This window comes from Tachyglossus aculeatus, chromosome 9 (assembly GCF_015852505.1).
Source record: "Tachyglossus aculeatus isolate mTacAcu1 chromosome 9, mTacAcu1.pri, whole genome shotgun sequence".
NCBI classification, from domain to species: Eukaryota; Metazoa; Chordata; class Mammalia; order Monotremata; family Tachyglossidae; genus Tachyglossus; species Tachyglossus aculeatus.
The window spans coordinates 16,103,957-16,121,585 of record NC_052074.1 but is presented as its reverse complement, the minus strand read 5'-3'; the positions used below and the strand labels follow the sequence as shown (position 1 = coordinate 16,121,585).

The 17,629-nt window shown below is 41.1% G+C and overlaps 1 protein-coding gene across 2 annotated transcripts in view; it reads right to left on the bottom strand.

Annotated features, from left to right (window-relative positions):
- Positions 1-17,629, bottom strand: part of PLCB1 (phospholipase C beta 1) — a 444,925-nt gene that overhangs the window by 149,418 nt on the left and 277,878 nt on the right. For both annotated transcript variants that reach the window (XM_038750967.1, XM_038750968.1), the window contains exons 8-9: positions 10,387-10,487; positions 7,089-7,255 (exon numbers count right to left, since the gene is read on the bottom strand). In XM_038750967.1, the coding sequence (XP_038606895.1) occupies positions 7,089-7,255; positions 10,387-10,487 (268 nt within the window). The remainder of the gene's footprint in view (positions 1-7,088; positions 7,256-10,386; positions 10,488-17,629) is intronic.

Genomic DNA, 17,629 nt, shown 5'->3' with positions numbered 1-17,629 from the left:
GAATGAGAACAGCAGGATGTTTCCAAATAAATTTACAGATGAATGGGCACAGTTCAGTAGAACTGGTCCACTTTACAATTTTAAATGTAGAGAAGAGGGTTATTTTTTTCTCTGAGTGATTCTCAAATACTTCAATAACGACCTTACTGTAAGAAGAATTTGGAACAAATACATCAAGTTCAAATATTTCACTTCCATAAGCCATTCCAGGGACTAAGACTAAGTGAATGGCTAATCAGTAAAGTACTGGGAATCGCCATTCAGCTATTTTCTCAAGTTTGCAAAAGGGTATAATGCTGCTACAATTCATTGTCTGGGAAGCTGGAGTTGGTACTCAGTGAACATGAGGGGAGAATAATAAGAAGAATGATAGTAATAATAATGGTATTTGATAAGTACTTACTATGTGCCAACTCTGCACTAAGCACTGAGGTAGATAAAAGATAATTAGACTGGATATGGTCCATTCCCACATAAAGCACACAGTTTAATTAGGAGGGAAAACAGGAATTGAACCCCCATTTTAGAAATGAGGAAACTGAGGCAGAGAGAAGAACCTTCAGTACTCACCCATCTACCTCCGCATCAAACAGAAGCTCTTTACCAATGACTTTAAAGCAAATGATCACCTTGCCCCCACTTACCTTACCTCGTTGGCTCCCTTACTACAACCCATCTACACACTTTGTTTCTCTAATGCCAACCTACTCGCTGTAAGTCAATCTCATCTATCTCGTTGCCAGTTTCTCACCCATGTCCTGCCTATGGCCTGGAATGCCCTCCCTCTTCATAACCAACAATTACTCTCCCCACCTTCAAAGCCTTATTCATTCATTCATTCAATCATATTCATTGAGCACTTACTGTGTGCAGAGCACTGTACTAAGCGCTTGGGAAGTACAAGTTGGCAACATATAGAGACAGTCCCTACCCAGCAGCGGGTTATTGAAAAACACATCTTCTCCAAGAGGACTTCTCTGACTAAGCCCTAATCTTCTCTTCTCCCACTACTTTCTGTGTTGCCCTGGTACTTGGATTTACTCCCTTTACTCACACCTCCCTCAGCCCCATGGCACTTATGTTCATAACTTTAATTTGAGTGTCTGTCTCCCCTTCTAGACTATAAGCTCGTTGTGGGCAAAGAATGTGTCTACCAACTCTGTTATACTGTACTCTCCCAAGCACTCAGTCTAGTGCTCTGCACACAGCAAGCGCTCAGTAAATATGATTGATTGATATATGACTTGCCTAAAGATGAAAAGGAAAGGGTAAAGAGAGGCCAGAGAGTCGTCGATTTTACAATAAATGTGGAAAGCTATATTCCTTTCCTCTCACCATCAATGCCTCGAGTTTAGCATTCCCAGAGGTACTGGAACACATCTGAGCAACAAATTGTCAGGAACCTCAAATGTAACAATAGGCAATTTTGTATCTAGGTGCCTAACCAATTCTGTTTGAGGCTCGGTCCATCCTTTTTGAATTTGCTTTGTTTTTCCTGGTGTTTTTTTCTAATCTGATTATCGGTATAGGGTTTCATTCCACTCATCTCCAGGAGTTATGAATTCACCGCTTTTGTGATGATGTCAGCCACAAAACAGGACTCATTTGTAAGATACCAGAAAAATCATACACTAAAGGTAAGATTTCATTGATGTGACTCATTGAGCTCCCCATGAAACCACTAACTGGGTTGGGAGCTGGTCTCCAAAGCCCACACTGAGGGCAGTCTAGAATTCTCCAGCCCCAGAGCCAGAATTTGGGATCAAATTCCAAATCTGTAGATAAAACTTTATGGAGAAACTCTTATTATCCCTACAGATCACAGGCCATTGAGCATTACTTCCAGGAGAGTTACTGAACACTTAGAGTGTGCAAAGTACTGTACTAAGTGCCTGGGGGAGTACAATATAATAATAAACAGATACCAGCCTGTCTCCCCCAGCATATTAAGTAGCTCCTTGAGGGATACTTAAGTATTCTCCCCAGGGATAAGTACAGAGCTCTACCCTCAGAAGGAGTTCAACAAATACCATCTACTGACTGATTTGAAAGGGAAGTTACTCCCATAGCAAGTAATGTTAAGTGCATTAATATATTTCCGAGAACCACGAGCAGCATAATCTAGAGGAAAGGGCACAGCTCTGGCATTCAGGGGATGTGGTTCTAAACCTGGCACTATCAATTGACTGCTGGGTTACCTTAGGCACGTCATTTAACTCCTCTGTGCTTCAGTTTTCTCATCTGTAAACAGGGATTGTGTCTCTCAACTCTGTTGAACTGCATTCTCCCAAGCTCTTAGTAAAGTGCTCTGCACACAATAAATACTCAATACGATTGATGAACTGATTAAAATGAGGATTCGATACCTGTTGTCCCTTCTGCTTAGACAATGAGCCTATGGAGTGCAGAGACTGTATCTGACTGGATTATTTTATGCCTTCCCCAGCAGTTGTTATGGCAGGTATTAAGTGCTAAACAAACACCATAATTATTATTTTAAAATGTGACCAAGACCATTACATTATATATATATATATATAAAGTGATAACATACAAATATTGTACTTGTATTGAGTTGTACTTTCCAAGTGCTTAGTACAGTGCTCTGCACAAGTAAGCGCTCAATAAATTCAATGAATGAATGAAATATAATTGCAAGGTCAAATAGCAATGAAAATATATATCAATAGGAAATATTTTGAATTGGATTTGTGCCTACATTCGCAAATATTTAATTTTCAAAGTGTTATCTTGTACATGGCTTTGCCAGAAAGGGCACTTACAGCTCCCATATTTGTCATTTTCTGCTCTAAAGAGATCTATTGTCATTACTTACTGCCAAATTGAAATGAGCTGTAATCACTCTATCAAGCCAAAGTATTTCAGTGGGAGGGGAAGGAATGTGCTTAAGCCAAAGTAGAAACTGAGAGAAGACTACCTAATATTTGCAATAAAATTCAAAATAGTTCTATTAAGGATCCAAAAGGGGAGGGGAGGTTGTGGGATTGAGGTATTGGCAGGTTGGGAAATTCTTCACAGCTCTGGGTCGAAGGATTATTCTCACTTGAGAATGCCGTTTCTCTTTCAGGTAGAAAGTTTTAAATTCAGAGGAGTTATCTTTCAGAGAGAAGGGAACTATGGAAAAGAAAGTCTGAGATATTTTTCAGAAGCTATACAAAGATGGGCATTAAAGCTTTTAGAAGGTCCACTTGGCTAGGACAATTCCCTCCAAATATTCCTTTCCAATCAATCAGAATTATTTACTAAATACTTACTGTATACACAGTCCTATATCAAGTTTTGGGGAGAGTACAATAGATTAGTAGATAGGATCTCTGCCCTCAAGTCAGGGAGCTCAGGCAACTTAACCTTTTTTTTTTTTTAAGCCCTGGTATTTGTTAAGCACTTACTATGTATCAAGCACTCTTCTAAGCTCTGGGGAAGATACACATGTATTACATAGGACATAGGAAGGACACAGTCCCTATACTAAATGAGGCTCTCACAGTCTAAGTAGGAAGGAGAAGAGGTATTGAACCCCCATTTTACAGTTGAGGAAACTGAGGTACATAGAAGTTAAGTGATTTATCTAAGGTCAAAAAGCAGACAATTGGTGAAGTCGAAATTAGAACTCAGGTCCTCTGGCTCCCAGGCCACCACTAATTTCTTACCCCAAATTTTGTTAGTGTTAGCTTCATAAAGCGAAAACCTAATGAAAACCTCATTTAAGCCACTTTCCAGGGGCACTTGGCTAAATCACAGGCCCAAAGAAACCCTTAATAATGCAGAAGAAACATCTGAAAAAGGATGGTTCTCCTCTTTTCCCCTACTCCCTGTCTTCTAGGTAGCCTGCTCACATGGATCTGTACACGTGGCTCAGTGGAAAGAGCACGGGCTTGGGAGTCAGAGGTCATGGGTTCAAATCCCGCCTCTGCCGCTTGTCAGCTGTGTGACTCTGGGCAAGTCACTTAACTTCTCTGTGCCTCAGTTACCTCATCTGTAAAATGGTGTTTAAGATCGTGAGTCCCACATGGGACAGCCTGATCACCTTGTATCCTCCCCAGTGCTTAGAACAGTGCTTTGCACATAGTAAGCGCTTAACAAATACCAAAATTATTATTATTATTATTATTATTATTTAGCACTTATGTACATATTCATAATTTATTAGTTTATATTAATGCTTTTCTCTCACTCTAGATTGTAAATTCTTTGTGGGCAGGGAATGTATCTACCAACCTTTTTGTATTGTACTCTTCGAAGGGCTTAGTACTGTGCTCTGTATACAGTAAGCACTCAATAAATACCATTGACTTCTCAGAAAAGTAGATAACTAGGAATTGACTTTCAGCATACATGACTAATAGTATGTATCAGAAGGCAGGCAATTATTGACCACTAATATTTTCTTTTGTAATGACCACTAAATAAAGCGAGGACTGTTGAAAAAAAAATGAAAATATTTGGAGGGGAAAGCCACACAGAAAACAACCATAAATGTCAGCTAAGTGGAAATAAGAGAACTGTCCACAGGCAATGTTTAGTTGTACATGTTTGTTTTAAAAATAACAATGGGTAGCATTGACACAGGAAATGAGAAATGACAAAAAAAAACTAAGAGAGATATACGAAATGCTGCATATCATTCCATTCCTAAATTGTTCTAAGATCACTTTTACTCTGGCAATTAAATCATCCTGATGCTAGCAAGAAGCTTGGCACAATTCTCCAACTTCATTAACATTATCTTCATTCATCTATTCTACCCCACAGGTGAAATATTTTGAGTGAAGACTTTTTGTTGAATTTTGTTGAATCCCTGGCTTTGATTTTTATTCAGCTTACATGGTGCTAATTCAGGTCGGTTTCATGGCTGATTTTAGGGTGAAACATACCTTTGAAAGTGCATAGTAGATTTGTACTGATATAAGTGGCTACTCATCAGCTAAGGGCGCCTGATAGCCATGTGGTCCACTAGGCCAATGCTTAAAGAATCTTACCTTAAAAACAAAGTATTACAATCTATAGTATGTCTCCGTGAATGCTAAGTACAATTCAACTAAGATAATTATGCTACTAACTTCAAACTAACCAGAAAGTCTAATAAGCAAGTAACGGGTCATATATCTGCCCATTCATATCTAAATCGCTGAACTTCAAGATTAGGAAGCTGCCCTCCTGGGTAATTCAAAGTAAATAAACCTTGTTCTCCTGAAGATGACAATTATGGTACTCATTACGTGTTTACAATGTACCAACCACTGTTCTAAGTGCTAGTAGAGATACCAGATAATGTCTCACATAAGGTTCTGAGTAAAAGTAGAAGGGTGAATGGGTATTGAATTCCCATTTTGCAGATGAGGAAACCAAGGCACAGAGAAGCTAAGTAATTTTCTCCAGGCCTTTGAGCGGGCAAGTGGCGGAGCTGGAATTTAAACCAACATCTTCTGATTCCCAGGCGGGTGCTCTTTCCATTAGGGCATGCTGCTTCTCCTGTAACACAAATGCTGCTTTCTTGCAAATCTTTATATTAAGGCAATTGCACACTGTAGCACTCACTCCTCATCCCAATGCCAGCATATGCACAAGCAGTTTCTTCTGATAACATGGCACCCAGAGCCCAAGGAAGCTCATACTGTGAAAAGAATGTTCTCTAATTCAATATCAATTGCATTTATTGGGGAGGGACCGTTTCTGTATGTTGCCAACTTGTACTACCCACGCGCTTAGGGCAGTGCTGTGCACACAGTAAGCGCTCAATAAATACGATTGAATGAATGAATGAATTTACTGAGCGTTTACACAGGGCAATGCACTGTACTAAGCACTTGGGAGAGTACAATATAACAGAGCTGATAGATACCTTCCCTGCCCAGATGAGCTTTCAGTCTAAAGGGGGAGACAGACATTAAGGTAAATGAATAAATTACGGATATGTACATAAGTGCTGTGAGGCTGAGGGAATGGTGAAAAACGGGAGCAAATCCAAGTGCCAATGTTAATAATGATATTCAAGCAAAATGCACAGTGCAAACCTATGTTATGGCATGACCTAAAATTGGAATTGGGTCAAATTGGCCAGGGTTCTCTGCCACAACTCCCGTTAACTCTCACTCACTTAAATTGTTTTGACTTCCCTTCCATGCCTAAAACACCCTCAGGACCGGTTTCGTTGAGGTGGCCTGGGAATTGCAGTATGGGGCTCCAGAATGTTGGAAAACATCAACTCCACACATTCCAATGTCCTGGTCACAAGCGGGAATGGGAAGGTGTGTAAAACTTGTTCTGTGCCTTAATTTCCTACAAAAAAATGATCAGCCCCAAATCTGCCTTTTGGCTGAGTCTAAATATAAAGGAAAGACAGAGTTGAAGAACAAAGCATCAATGTCTCATTCCCAGTGTTCTCTGGTTATAATGTCACCACCTGTTTTAGAACACTGATCCTATAATGTTAAATGCCCAGAACAGTGCAGAGAATGGTATCCACAAGATATAAACTGGAGCGCATTCTCTCAACTAAGCTAGAACACCGTTTGCTTTTAGGTCTCGAATGTCATTATATTCATGTTCAACTGTAAAATAAGTGTAAAATATCTTTGTACTATTATTACAGTCAACCAAAGGTATTTATTGAGTACTTACTGTGTGCACAGAACTGTACTAAGCACTTGGAAGAGTGTATTACATCAGAGTTGGAAGACATATTCTCTGCCCACTAGGAGTTCACGGCCTTGAAGTGGAATTGCTATTAAACTGTCAAAAAAATGTTTCCTCTACTATCCCACACTGGTGATAGATTCTGCATTTTATAAGCAACCCAAATTCAAATAAATGACATTTCGTAGCACTATTCACGTTAATATTTGCATTTCAGAAACACTGTTTTCAATGCCACAGCCCAGAAAACAGTCAGGAAAAGCAATTAAAATTTGAAGTTGAACATGCTTCTTGAATCCAAAAGTAAATATCAGAAATGCGGTTGAAATCACATCCAGCAACTGGACAATTATTCTGGGCTCACCATAGTGTAATCTGTTCATAGCTTTTTAAAAGAAAGGAAATAGGGTATAAAATGTAAAGCTACTGACCTTTTTTTGCTAGATTATTGTTGGGTTCATACTTCTCAATCAGCTGTTGGACTTGCTCCTGCTTTAAAGGTGGGTAAAGGATTTCATTCAGCCGAGGATCCCGTTGCTTAAAATTGATAAACTCCATCATCTGATCCACAGTTAGGTACGGTTTACTCTTTGCACCACTAGAAGAAAGTTGAGAAAATGAATGAGTAAAAATAAAGGAAATGCTGTTCTTCAGTGATTCTTTTTTCTTTCCAGAGAAAATGAAATGGCAACTTTGTGAAGGGAGACATGTACAAATGACTTATCCCTAAAAAAAAAAAAAAAAAAAGATAGATTTGGATATATACTGAAAGAATCTACCATAGTGAATGTAATTAACATATTTTTAAATGAATAGATACACAGTTTAAAGTCCTGGAACAATGTAGGTTATAAGAAAGCAGAATGGCCTAGTAGGAAGAGCTCCACCATTTGACTGCTGCATGACCTTAGACGAGTCACTTACCTCCTCTGTGCCTCAGTTTTCTCAACTGTAAAATGGGGATTCAATAACAGTTCTCCCTCCTACTTAGATTGTAAGCCCCATAGAGGAGAAGGATTGTGCCCGACATGATTAACTTGTATCTAACCCAGCACTTTGAACAGTGCTTGACGAGTGCTTAAAAAATACCATAAAGAAAAGAATAGCAGCAAAGTGCACTGGAAAGCATGCTAAAGTATAATCAATATCTTTAATTGATCAGAGGATATGCTCTTATCTATTGCAAAGTATACATACATTTTTGACATCCACTTATGGCATCAACTGCTTAATATATAGCTACTTATGTCATCTGAAAAAATCAATTTTGTCATTTTTTTTCTCCTCCTTTCACTGATCGACAGGTATTTAGAGCTACATCGCTAAAAGAACTTATGCAGGGTGTCTGGCTTTTCTGTTCATTTTCCCACTGCCTGGCAAGCGCTTAGTACCGTGCTCTGCACACAGTAAACACTCAATAAATATGATTGAACAATTGAATGAACTTTTAGTGGGAGAGTTGAGCACTTCCTGGTTTCCAGTATCCCGAATAAGGAGCTGCTTGGGGAAGAGTCCCGAATGACACCCTAGATACCCCTCCTCTCCTGCCTGTGCGCTCTTCAATTAGAAAGAGTGAACAATTGAGGGCTCCATATCAGCCAGGTGGAAATCACTTTTAGTGATTTTTGTGTGCAGAGCCCTGCCATAAGGGCTTGGGAGAGAATAATCTAATAGAGGTAATAGATGCAATCCCTGCCCACAGGAGTTTACAGTCTACAAGGACTGAAGTTCACATTTTCCCTTGACTTTGGCAATTTGCTAGATAGCTCCAACCTGTCCTTCCCATCCCAGCCCTCCGTATCCCCGTTCCTGCAGGCTCCCTGTGGAACAGGGGCTGGGGGGCTCAGCGATGTTTGCAGGAGAATGTGTAGATGGGGATTACAGGGAAGGGGCAAGGGGACGGTCCAAGTGGAGGATGGACGAAGGGGCTTCCCTATTCTAATCCCAGCTCTGTGACTGGCCTGCTGTGAGATCCTAAGTAACTTCTCAGCGGCTCAGTTTTGTCATCTGTAAAATGGGGATAAATATCTTTTCTTCCTCCTACTTAGACTGTGAGCTCCACACGAGATGTCTGCATTTGACCAGATTACAGAAGCAGTATGGTGTAGCAGACAAGGCACGAGCCTGGAAGTCATAAGGTCATGGATTCTAATCACTTGTCTGTGGTGTGACCTTGGGCAAGTGACTTCACATCTCTGTGCCTCAGTTACCTCATTGGTAAAATGGGGACTAAGACTGTGAGCCCTATGCAGTACTGTGTCCAACCTGATCTGCTTGTATCCACCAGTACAGTGCGTGACACATAGTAAGAGCTTAAATACCATAATTATTATTACTTAATCTACCTCAGTGCTTAGCACAATGCTTGGCACACAGTAAGTACTTAAAAACACCACTTATTATAAGGATAATTATTATTATACGTTGTTTCAAGTTTTGATGATCCCCATCAGCAAGAAAATGGTCCCTCTAAAGCATTAGTTCTCAATATCGTGGGCCTCGGGTAATGATGCTCTACCATAGAATCTTCCTTTCAAACCCAGGAAGCCATTAGCTCTACGTTTTCTTGGAAGGGAACGGGACAGGAGCCTCTGCCAGCTTCCTTTCCGTACTCTGGTCTCAAGAAAGAAACCTCCCTGAATGAAAAATTTGCAACCAGACATTCTTCTGGGAACAAATCTCTCTCTCGGACAAACAGTTGAACAGAGGAGAAGGGGGGTGATGGGCTCTTCCCTGGAGGTTGAGAGATGCATTGAGTTTTGTTTCTCTAAAGTTGGCTCACCAAAACTTCACTGGGGAGACAGAGAAAGAGAAAGAGAACATGCATGCAACTGGTCACTGTGAGAATGACTAGGCTAATTCTCGCACTCAGTTACTGACCCTCCTGCTTCCCACAGCTGAAGACAGGAGATTCCTAGCCTTTCCCAGAGATTCCCCAGCACCATTCAGGGTGAGGGCTATTCTCCCTCCTCTTGACTTAAAACTGCCTATTCCCCACACCCATTCCCACCCAGAGACCACCACAGGTCAACATAAACCTGAAAACACCTCACGCCTTCCCTCACTAAGAGAACTGTAAACCCCTTGGGATGTCACAAAATCCATGTTATAGAACAGTGATATGTACTATGTGGATGTTATTGACAGGGAATATACAAATGCATTACTTATAACTTGATTCCTTTTAATCACTCTATAATGAAAATTTACAAGAATAATAAAACCTAGAGATTTACTCTACTAAATCACTTTAAAACTCTGCCACTAAATTTTTTTTTGATACTTCTTAGGGGAAAGCATATTTAAGTCACAGTTGGAAAAGCAATAGCAGTAATAATAACAATAATAATAATAATAATAATAATAATGATGGCATTTATTAAGTGCATACTATGTGCCAAGCACTATTCTAAGTGCTGGGGAGGTTACAAGGTGATCAGGTTGTCCCACAGGGGGCTAACAGTCTTCATCCCCATTTTACAGATGAGGTAACTGAGGCACAGAGAAGTAAAGACACAGACAATTGGCAGAGCTGGGATTTGAGCTCATGACTTCTGACTCCAAAGCCTGGGCTCTTTCCACTGAGTCACGCTGCTTCTCTAAGTACTATTAAGGGCGCTTGATGTGATTTTGTTCTGAGTCCTCAGTCTATCCAACTTAAAAAAAACAACACCTACCCCACCCACTCCCGATTTGTGCAAAAAGCAGGCATAAAAAGTCTTTTCTTACAACTCTGAAAAGATGTTGTCAATTTCTGGCCGAGGGCAAATATTGTTTAGGAATACTCTGTACACTTCTGGCGTGAAGTCTTCTTGAGGTATCGAATCATTCTGAAAAAGAAAAGGGCACGGTCAGGCAAACACACTTCCTTATAAGGCCACAGCCACATCTCAGATCTCTTGGCTCACCCCAAGACACCATTCTGCTAATGCTTCACTCCTCTCCTCTAAAACTGGCTGACCCATATTGAGACCGGGAGCAAGACATTTAGGGAAGCTCTAGCAATCAATCCATCAATGGAATTTATTGAGCACTTATTATGTGCACAGGACTATATTAAGCCCTTGAGAGAGTGCAGTACATGGTGCAGTGGACAGAGTATGGGCTTGGGAGTTGTCAGAAGATTATGGGTTCTAATGCTCGCTCTGTCACTTGTCTGCTGTGTGACCTTGGGAAAGTCATTTCACTGGGCCTTAGTTACCCCATATGTAAAATGGGGATTGAGACTGTGAGCCCCATGAGGGATAGGGATTGCATCCACTCTGGAGCTTAGCATCATCAGTTGTATTTATTGAGCGCTTACTGTGTGCAGAGCACTGTACTAAGCGCTTGGGAAGTACAAGCTGGCAACATATAGAGACAGTCCCTACCCAACAGTGGGCTCACTGTCTACAAGACTTAGCAGAGTGCGTGGCCCATACTAAGCACTCAACAAATAATAATGACGGTATTTGTTAAGCGCTTACTATGTGCCAAGCATAGTTCGAAGCACTGGGGTAAATACAAAGTTATCAGGTTGTCCCACGTGGGGCTCCCAGTCTTAATCCCCATTTTACAGATGAGGTAACTGAGGCACAGAGTAGTTAAGTGACTTGCCCAAAGTCACACAGCTCACATTGGCAGAGACGGGATTAGAACCCAAGACCTCTGACTCGCAAGCCCGTGCGCTTTCCACTAAGCCCCGCTGCTTCTCCAATACAAATATCTTAATTATTATTACTATTATTAATTAGTAGACATGATCCCTGCCCATAACAAGCTTACAGTATAGAGGGGGAGTCAGATATTAATATGAATAATTTATAATTTAAATATTTGTATATAATTGTTGTGGGGATTGTCCAAGGGTCACAGATCCATATGTGTAAGATGACACAGAACAGGGAGCGAGCCAGGGACAAGAGGGCTTAATTGGCGAACGTCTCTTGGAGGAAATATGACCGCAATAATGCTCTGAAGGTGGAGAGCGTGGTGGTCTGGAGTATATGGAGCAGGAGGGAGTTCTAGTTAAGTATCACACATGTTTAACCCTTCCACGGTCCACAGAGGCAGGTGGCAATGGAGAGCTGAAAAGAAGGGGGCAACAGTCATGGGAGGGTTACCGAGATGGCGAGAGGACCTTAGCCATCTTCAAACCACTGGTGTCCACTGAGCACCAGGTCAGAGGAGACACATGAATCCTTCCAGGCCACTAGTAGGTCGCTTTAGTACATTACTGAAATAGTGAGCTAACTACCATGTTGATCTCACTTTAACAGAGTTTCAAGGAAGAGTGTAGAATTCACTCTTTAGCTCATAAATGGGCATCATTCTTTGTGAAATTAAGGGTAAGAGAACACACAACATAAGGTACATTGCACACAAGTGACAAAAACATATTTTCAATTAAGTTATTTCTGATCAGAACCCCACCTATACATTTTCTGATTATCAAGCATGTCTCACTAGAACAAGTTTCCATTTTCAGGGAACTACTCCCTGGTTCTCCTGCTTATGAAGTCACTGATATAGGAAACCATTTCTATTATTTATTGTCTTGTTCAGTTTGGTTACCGTGACAAGTGGAAGTGTGTATGCAAGCCATTGTTAGAATGAAGGAAATTTCTCTTAAACTTTCCAGCTTTATGCTCATATATCACCATCTTCACTGGCAATCTCTCATGGACGAGAACACCCAATCAAAGGAGGGGTTAATTGGTTCTGCACTACAATTATTGGCACACACTTAGTAAACTGACTTGCAAAACATCTCACAACCACTTGCCAGGGTAAGAGGAAAAATCTCCATGCTCTCTGCACTGCAGGTGAATAACTGTCAACAAGCTCTTCTACCTCAACTCCAAAAGGATGAGGAGAATAACTGTAGTCGTTTTTCCTAGTCGAAGATGATCCCTCTCTTTTCAAAGTTTGCCTATTTATGCAAGCGTGACTCAAAAGGCCAATGTGAGGACAAAAAGTCCTGCCCATGCCACACCCACACAAAGACTTTCCCTCCTGGGGTTGGAGGGTTTGCTGGTTGCTGCAGCTGCTTTCACTGTAATCAGGGAGGGTTAAAGAGGTCAAACTGGAAAATAATCATTAGTATAGATGCCAGCCAATTCAGGTCAATGAACCGTCCATATGGGAAAGAGTTCTGTCCTAATTTTCCCGCCCACATTCATCACAGCACCAAAGGTGAATAACAAATAGGCTGAAACACTCAGGGAAGAAGGTGTCACCCTATAATAATCCATGTATTAAGGCCTTTTACCCTGAAACAATGAGTGCTGTGAGTAAACTCTCTCTTGCTCAGGATCCAGGGAGAGAGGAGGCTTTTGTGGATTTTATGATGTGAGCGGGAATAGATGATCCAAAACCTAATCTCCATCTAGTAAGAGAACAGCATATGAAGTCCTTCCTGTTCCCCCACTCCACCTGCATCACCCTTGCACTTGGATTTGCTACCCTTATTCAACCCTCCCTCAGCTCCACAGCACTTACGTACATGTCTGTCCCATTCATTTATATTAATATGTCTCCCTGTATAATAATTATAATAATGATGGTATTTGTTAAGCGCTTACTATGTGCCAAGCACTGTTGTATAGACTGTAAGATCATAGAGGGCTGGGAATATGCCTACCAATTCTATTATAGTGTTTTACTGTACTCTTCCAGGCACTTAGTACAGTGCTCTAAACAAAGTAAGTGCTCTGCAAAGTAAGTGCTTGATGATGATGATGATGATAATAATAATAATAATAATAATAATAATAATAATAATAATAATAATAATAATAATGGCATTTATTAAATGCTTACTATGTGCAAAGCGCTGTTCTAAGTGCTGGGGAGGTTCCAAGGTGATCAGGTTGTCCCATGGGGGGCTCACAGTCTTAATCCTCATTTTACAGATGAGGCAACTGAGGCACAGAGAAGTGAAGTGACTTGCCCAAAGTCAAACAGCTGACAGTTGGAGGAGCTGGGATTTGAACCCACGATCTCTGACTCCAAAGCCCGTGCTCTTTGCACTGAGCCACGCTGCTTCCCTCGATAAATATGATTGTTTGACTGCACCTCTGAAGACCATCCTCTACAGTTCTCATGGGTAAGGATGTGTCCACCCATGGTCTATAGTTTAATGCCATATAACACAGTAAGCACTCAATAAATAACATTTTTTTAAAAATCAATCACATTAACTGAGTGCTTACTGTGTTCAGAGCCCTGTACTAAGCCCCTGGAAGAGCACAATATATCAGAGTTGGGAGACATGTTCCCTGCCTCTGCTTATAGTCTGGGGGGGGGGGGGGGGGGGGGGGGGTCAACCATTAAAATACATTATGGATATGAACATAAATTCTGCAGGGGAAAAGTTCTCTTGAATTTTGTTTATGGCATTTGTTAATCACTTATTATGTGCCAGGCCCTACATATATTAAGTACTGCAGTAGGTCCAAACTAATCAGGTTGGACACAGTCCTTGTCCTACATGGGCTCCGAGTCTTAATCCCCATTTACAGAAGAGGTAACTGAGGCACAGATAGGTTAAGTGACTTGCCCAAGGTCACAGCACACCAGTGGCAGAGCTAGTATTAGGACCCAAGTCCTCGGACTACCAAGCTTGTGCTCTTCCCAATAGGCTATGCCGCTTCCCTATCGGTTGTATCACTTCTGCTCTCTGTATGTTCTAATCATTTCTAGGGAATCTTTCCTTAATTTTCAGTGTGGCTTGTAATTGAGTTGAACTTCAATGAACCTTGAAAATTGTTATCCTTTAATAAGACAATTTAAATAGCCAACTTTCCAGTGTAGGTCAATCACTGGAGTGAATATGCCATTTTGCCAGCAACCCAAAAATAATTTACTAGGCTGTCAAAAAGCAGTTAATCTACACTCCTGAAAATTGGGATCCCTTGGTGAGAAGGAGAGGAGAAGAGTGCTACTTTAACTTTAAAGAACCCCAGTATTCTGCGATACCTGCACAGCAAACCTCAGAATACTGTCGGCCAAAACGGAGCAAGTATTGAATATTCTCCAGCCCATATGTGGCAATCCAAACATTTAAATGAAAAGGTATCTAGGAGAGCCATTCAAGGTAGACTGACCATTTAATTTAGGACAATCTCAATTCTGGAACTTGTGCTTTTTCTTCCTTCCTTTTTAATTTTCCAGGATAGCTAGCAAATATCCAGGACTGAGTTTAAATCAAAATTTATGGCTCATTCTGGATTAAGGCTTGTTGGCAAATTAAAAGATATACCTCTTCCTTTTCTACTTTAGGAGCCTACAGACTTTGAATAGCCTATAAAATGTACACCCATCTCTAGTTGAGCCAGGAAGGGAAAAAATGGAATGATTAAAAGTAAATGGTGAATAATGAATTGAATTATTTTAGCGAGGATTTTCAGTGCCCTTTGTTTTCGAGTCAAGAATGGACATTTTTGAACTCATGGTCAAAATCAACTGCAAAATAATAGCACCATTTGAAATTTCACTTTTTTTCCAGTTTAGTTTTTAGTTTCTTTTGGGGTTGACAGTAGAAAGGTAAAGGTCCTCAACTTTTAACATTATCACCATTACAGTCTTAGTTTCTGAATGAGTGATATTTAGAAAATATTCCCTCTGAGTTGGTCAGCTTAAGAAAGCTTTGCTACTGCTTTTAAACATCTAAGGATTTGCACTTATTTTTATATAACACTGAGTTTCAAGTCTCTGCTGTTTTGAAATCCAGAGTATTAAGAGTATCACTCAATTTCCACTTCACTTGGTTCACTTTAACAGATTTTCCACTGAAGTGGAATTGATACAATGGGAAGCATTTTGAGATCTAAGAATCAACCCCAGTGGCTAATATGTGATGCAAACTTCCCAAAAGGTCTGCCCCACAAAAAGGATTAGAAGACCTGAAGGAGAAATCTGTTCAAGATTTATTTTTGGCAGTCTACATTACAAGGCTACTACCTCTATACTGTAAGCTCCCTATGAGTGGGGAATATGCCTGTTATATTGTATTCTCCCAAGTGCTTAATACGACATTCTGCACACAGAAAGGACTCAATAGGTTCTATTCCTGGCCCTACCACTTCTCTGCTCTGTGACCTTGGGCAAATCACTTCACTTCTCTCGGCCTCAGTTATCTCATCTTTAAAATGGGGATTGAGACTCTGAGCCCCACGTGGGATAGGGACCGTGTCCAACTTGATTTACCCCAGCACTTAGTACAGTACCTGGCACATAGAAAGTGCTTAAGAAATACCATAATTATTATTACTAATACTAGGAATTGGTAGTTTTGAGTGTTGATGAGAAGAGTGTAATAATGATGGCATTTGTTAAGCACTTACTATGTGCAAAGCACTGTTCTAAGCGCTGGGGAGGATACAACATGATCAGGTTGTCCCACGTGGGGCTTACAGTCTTAATCCCCATTTTACAGATGAGGAAACTGAGGCACAGAGAAGTTAAGTGACTTGACCAAAGTCACACAGTTGACAAGTGGCGGAGCCGGGATTTGAACCCATTCCTCTGACTCCCAAGCCTGTGCTTGGGAGTATAGGGTAGCAGATATGGAGATCCCAGGTTCACAGCATCCAACATTATGAAAAGAGTCTGAGGAAGTCAGGAGGCTGATTCTCAGTGTCCGTGTCAGGGTAGGACTGATGTGGATGGCTGTGAGCAGTGCAGAGCACTGTACTAAGTGCTTGGGAAGTCCAATGCGGCAATAAAGAGAGACAATCCCTGCCCACAACAGGTTTACAGTCTAGAGGCAGGGGGAGAGAGAGGCATCAAAACACGTAAACAGGCATCAATATAAATACATAGACCTATATATACATATATGCACAAGTGCTATGGACGGGAGAGGCGGGGAAGAGCAAAGGGAGTGAGTCGAGAAGACGCAGAAAGGAGGGGGAGCTGAGGAAGAGAGGGATTAGTCTGGGAAGGCCTCTTGGAGAAGGTACACCTTCAGTAGGGCTTTGAAGGCGGGGTGAGGGGGAAAAAGAGTGATTATTTGGTGGATTTGAGGAGGGAGGGGGTTCCAGGCCAGAGGTAGGACGTGGGCCAGGGGTCGGTGGTGAGACAGGCAAGATTGAGGTACAGTGAGATGGTCAGCACCAAGAGCAGATAGCAAGCTAGCATCTAACTGTCTCTCTGCTCCTCTAGGCTGTAAGCCCGTTGTGGGTGGGGACTGTCTGTGTTTATTGCCATATTGTACTTTCCGAGCACTTAGTACAGTGCTCAGCACACAGTATGCACTCAATAAATATGATTGAATGAATGAATCTAGCCCCTTAAGAGGGGTGGGAGAGTGGATATGTTCTTGCATACTCCCAGAAGTATTTCTGGGAGTACCTTATGCCCTAGGAGAAACTGGTTTCAAAATGAATAGTATAAATAATAATAATAATAATAATAATGGCATTTATTAAGCGCTTACTATGCGCAGAGCACTCTTCTAAGTGCTGGGGAGGATACAAGTTGATCAGGTTGTCCCATGGGGGGCTCACAATCTTAACCCCCATTTTACAGATGAGGTAACTGAGGCACAGAGAAGTTAAGTGACTCGCCCAGTCACACAGCTGACAATTGCTGGAGCCGGGATACGAACCCATGACTTCTGACTCCAAAGCCCGGGGTCTTACCATTGAGCCACACTGCTTCCCCTAAGAAATGACCTAATAAATGACCTAAGAAATAGGTAATTGCTCCAAAACAAATGTAAATGAAAGCTAAAGGCAAGGCAGTATACTTTTTCAATCAAAGCTATATCAATTGCAGGCTTAGGAAAGACTGGATTGTCTAACAGCTCCTGTTGCATTTCAAATGCATTTCCACATAACTGGTTTTAAAAGGATTTTTATTTCTAGATGAAATGAGTGTATTCTACAGCATCTCTCTCTCTCCATTTGATACACTGAGCTCAGCCCTCCAATACAAATTACTTCTTTTCATGTAACCCAGCAACAAATATTCAGCCATCCACTGACAA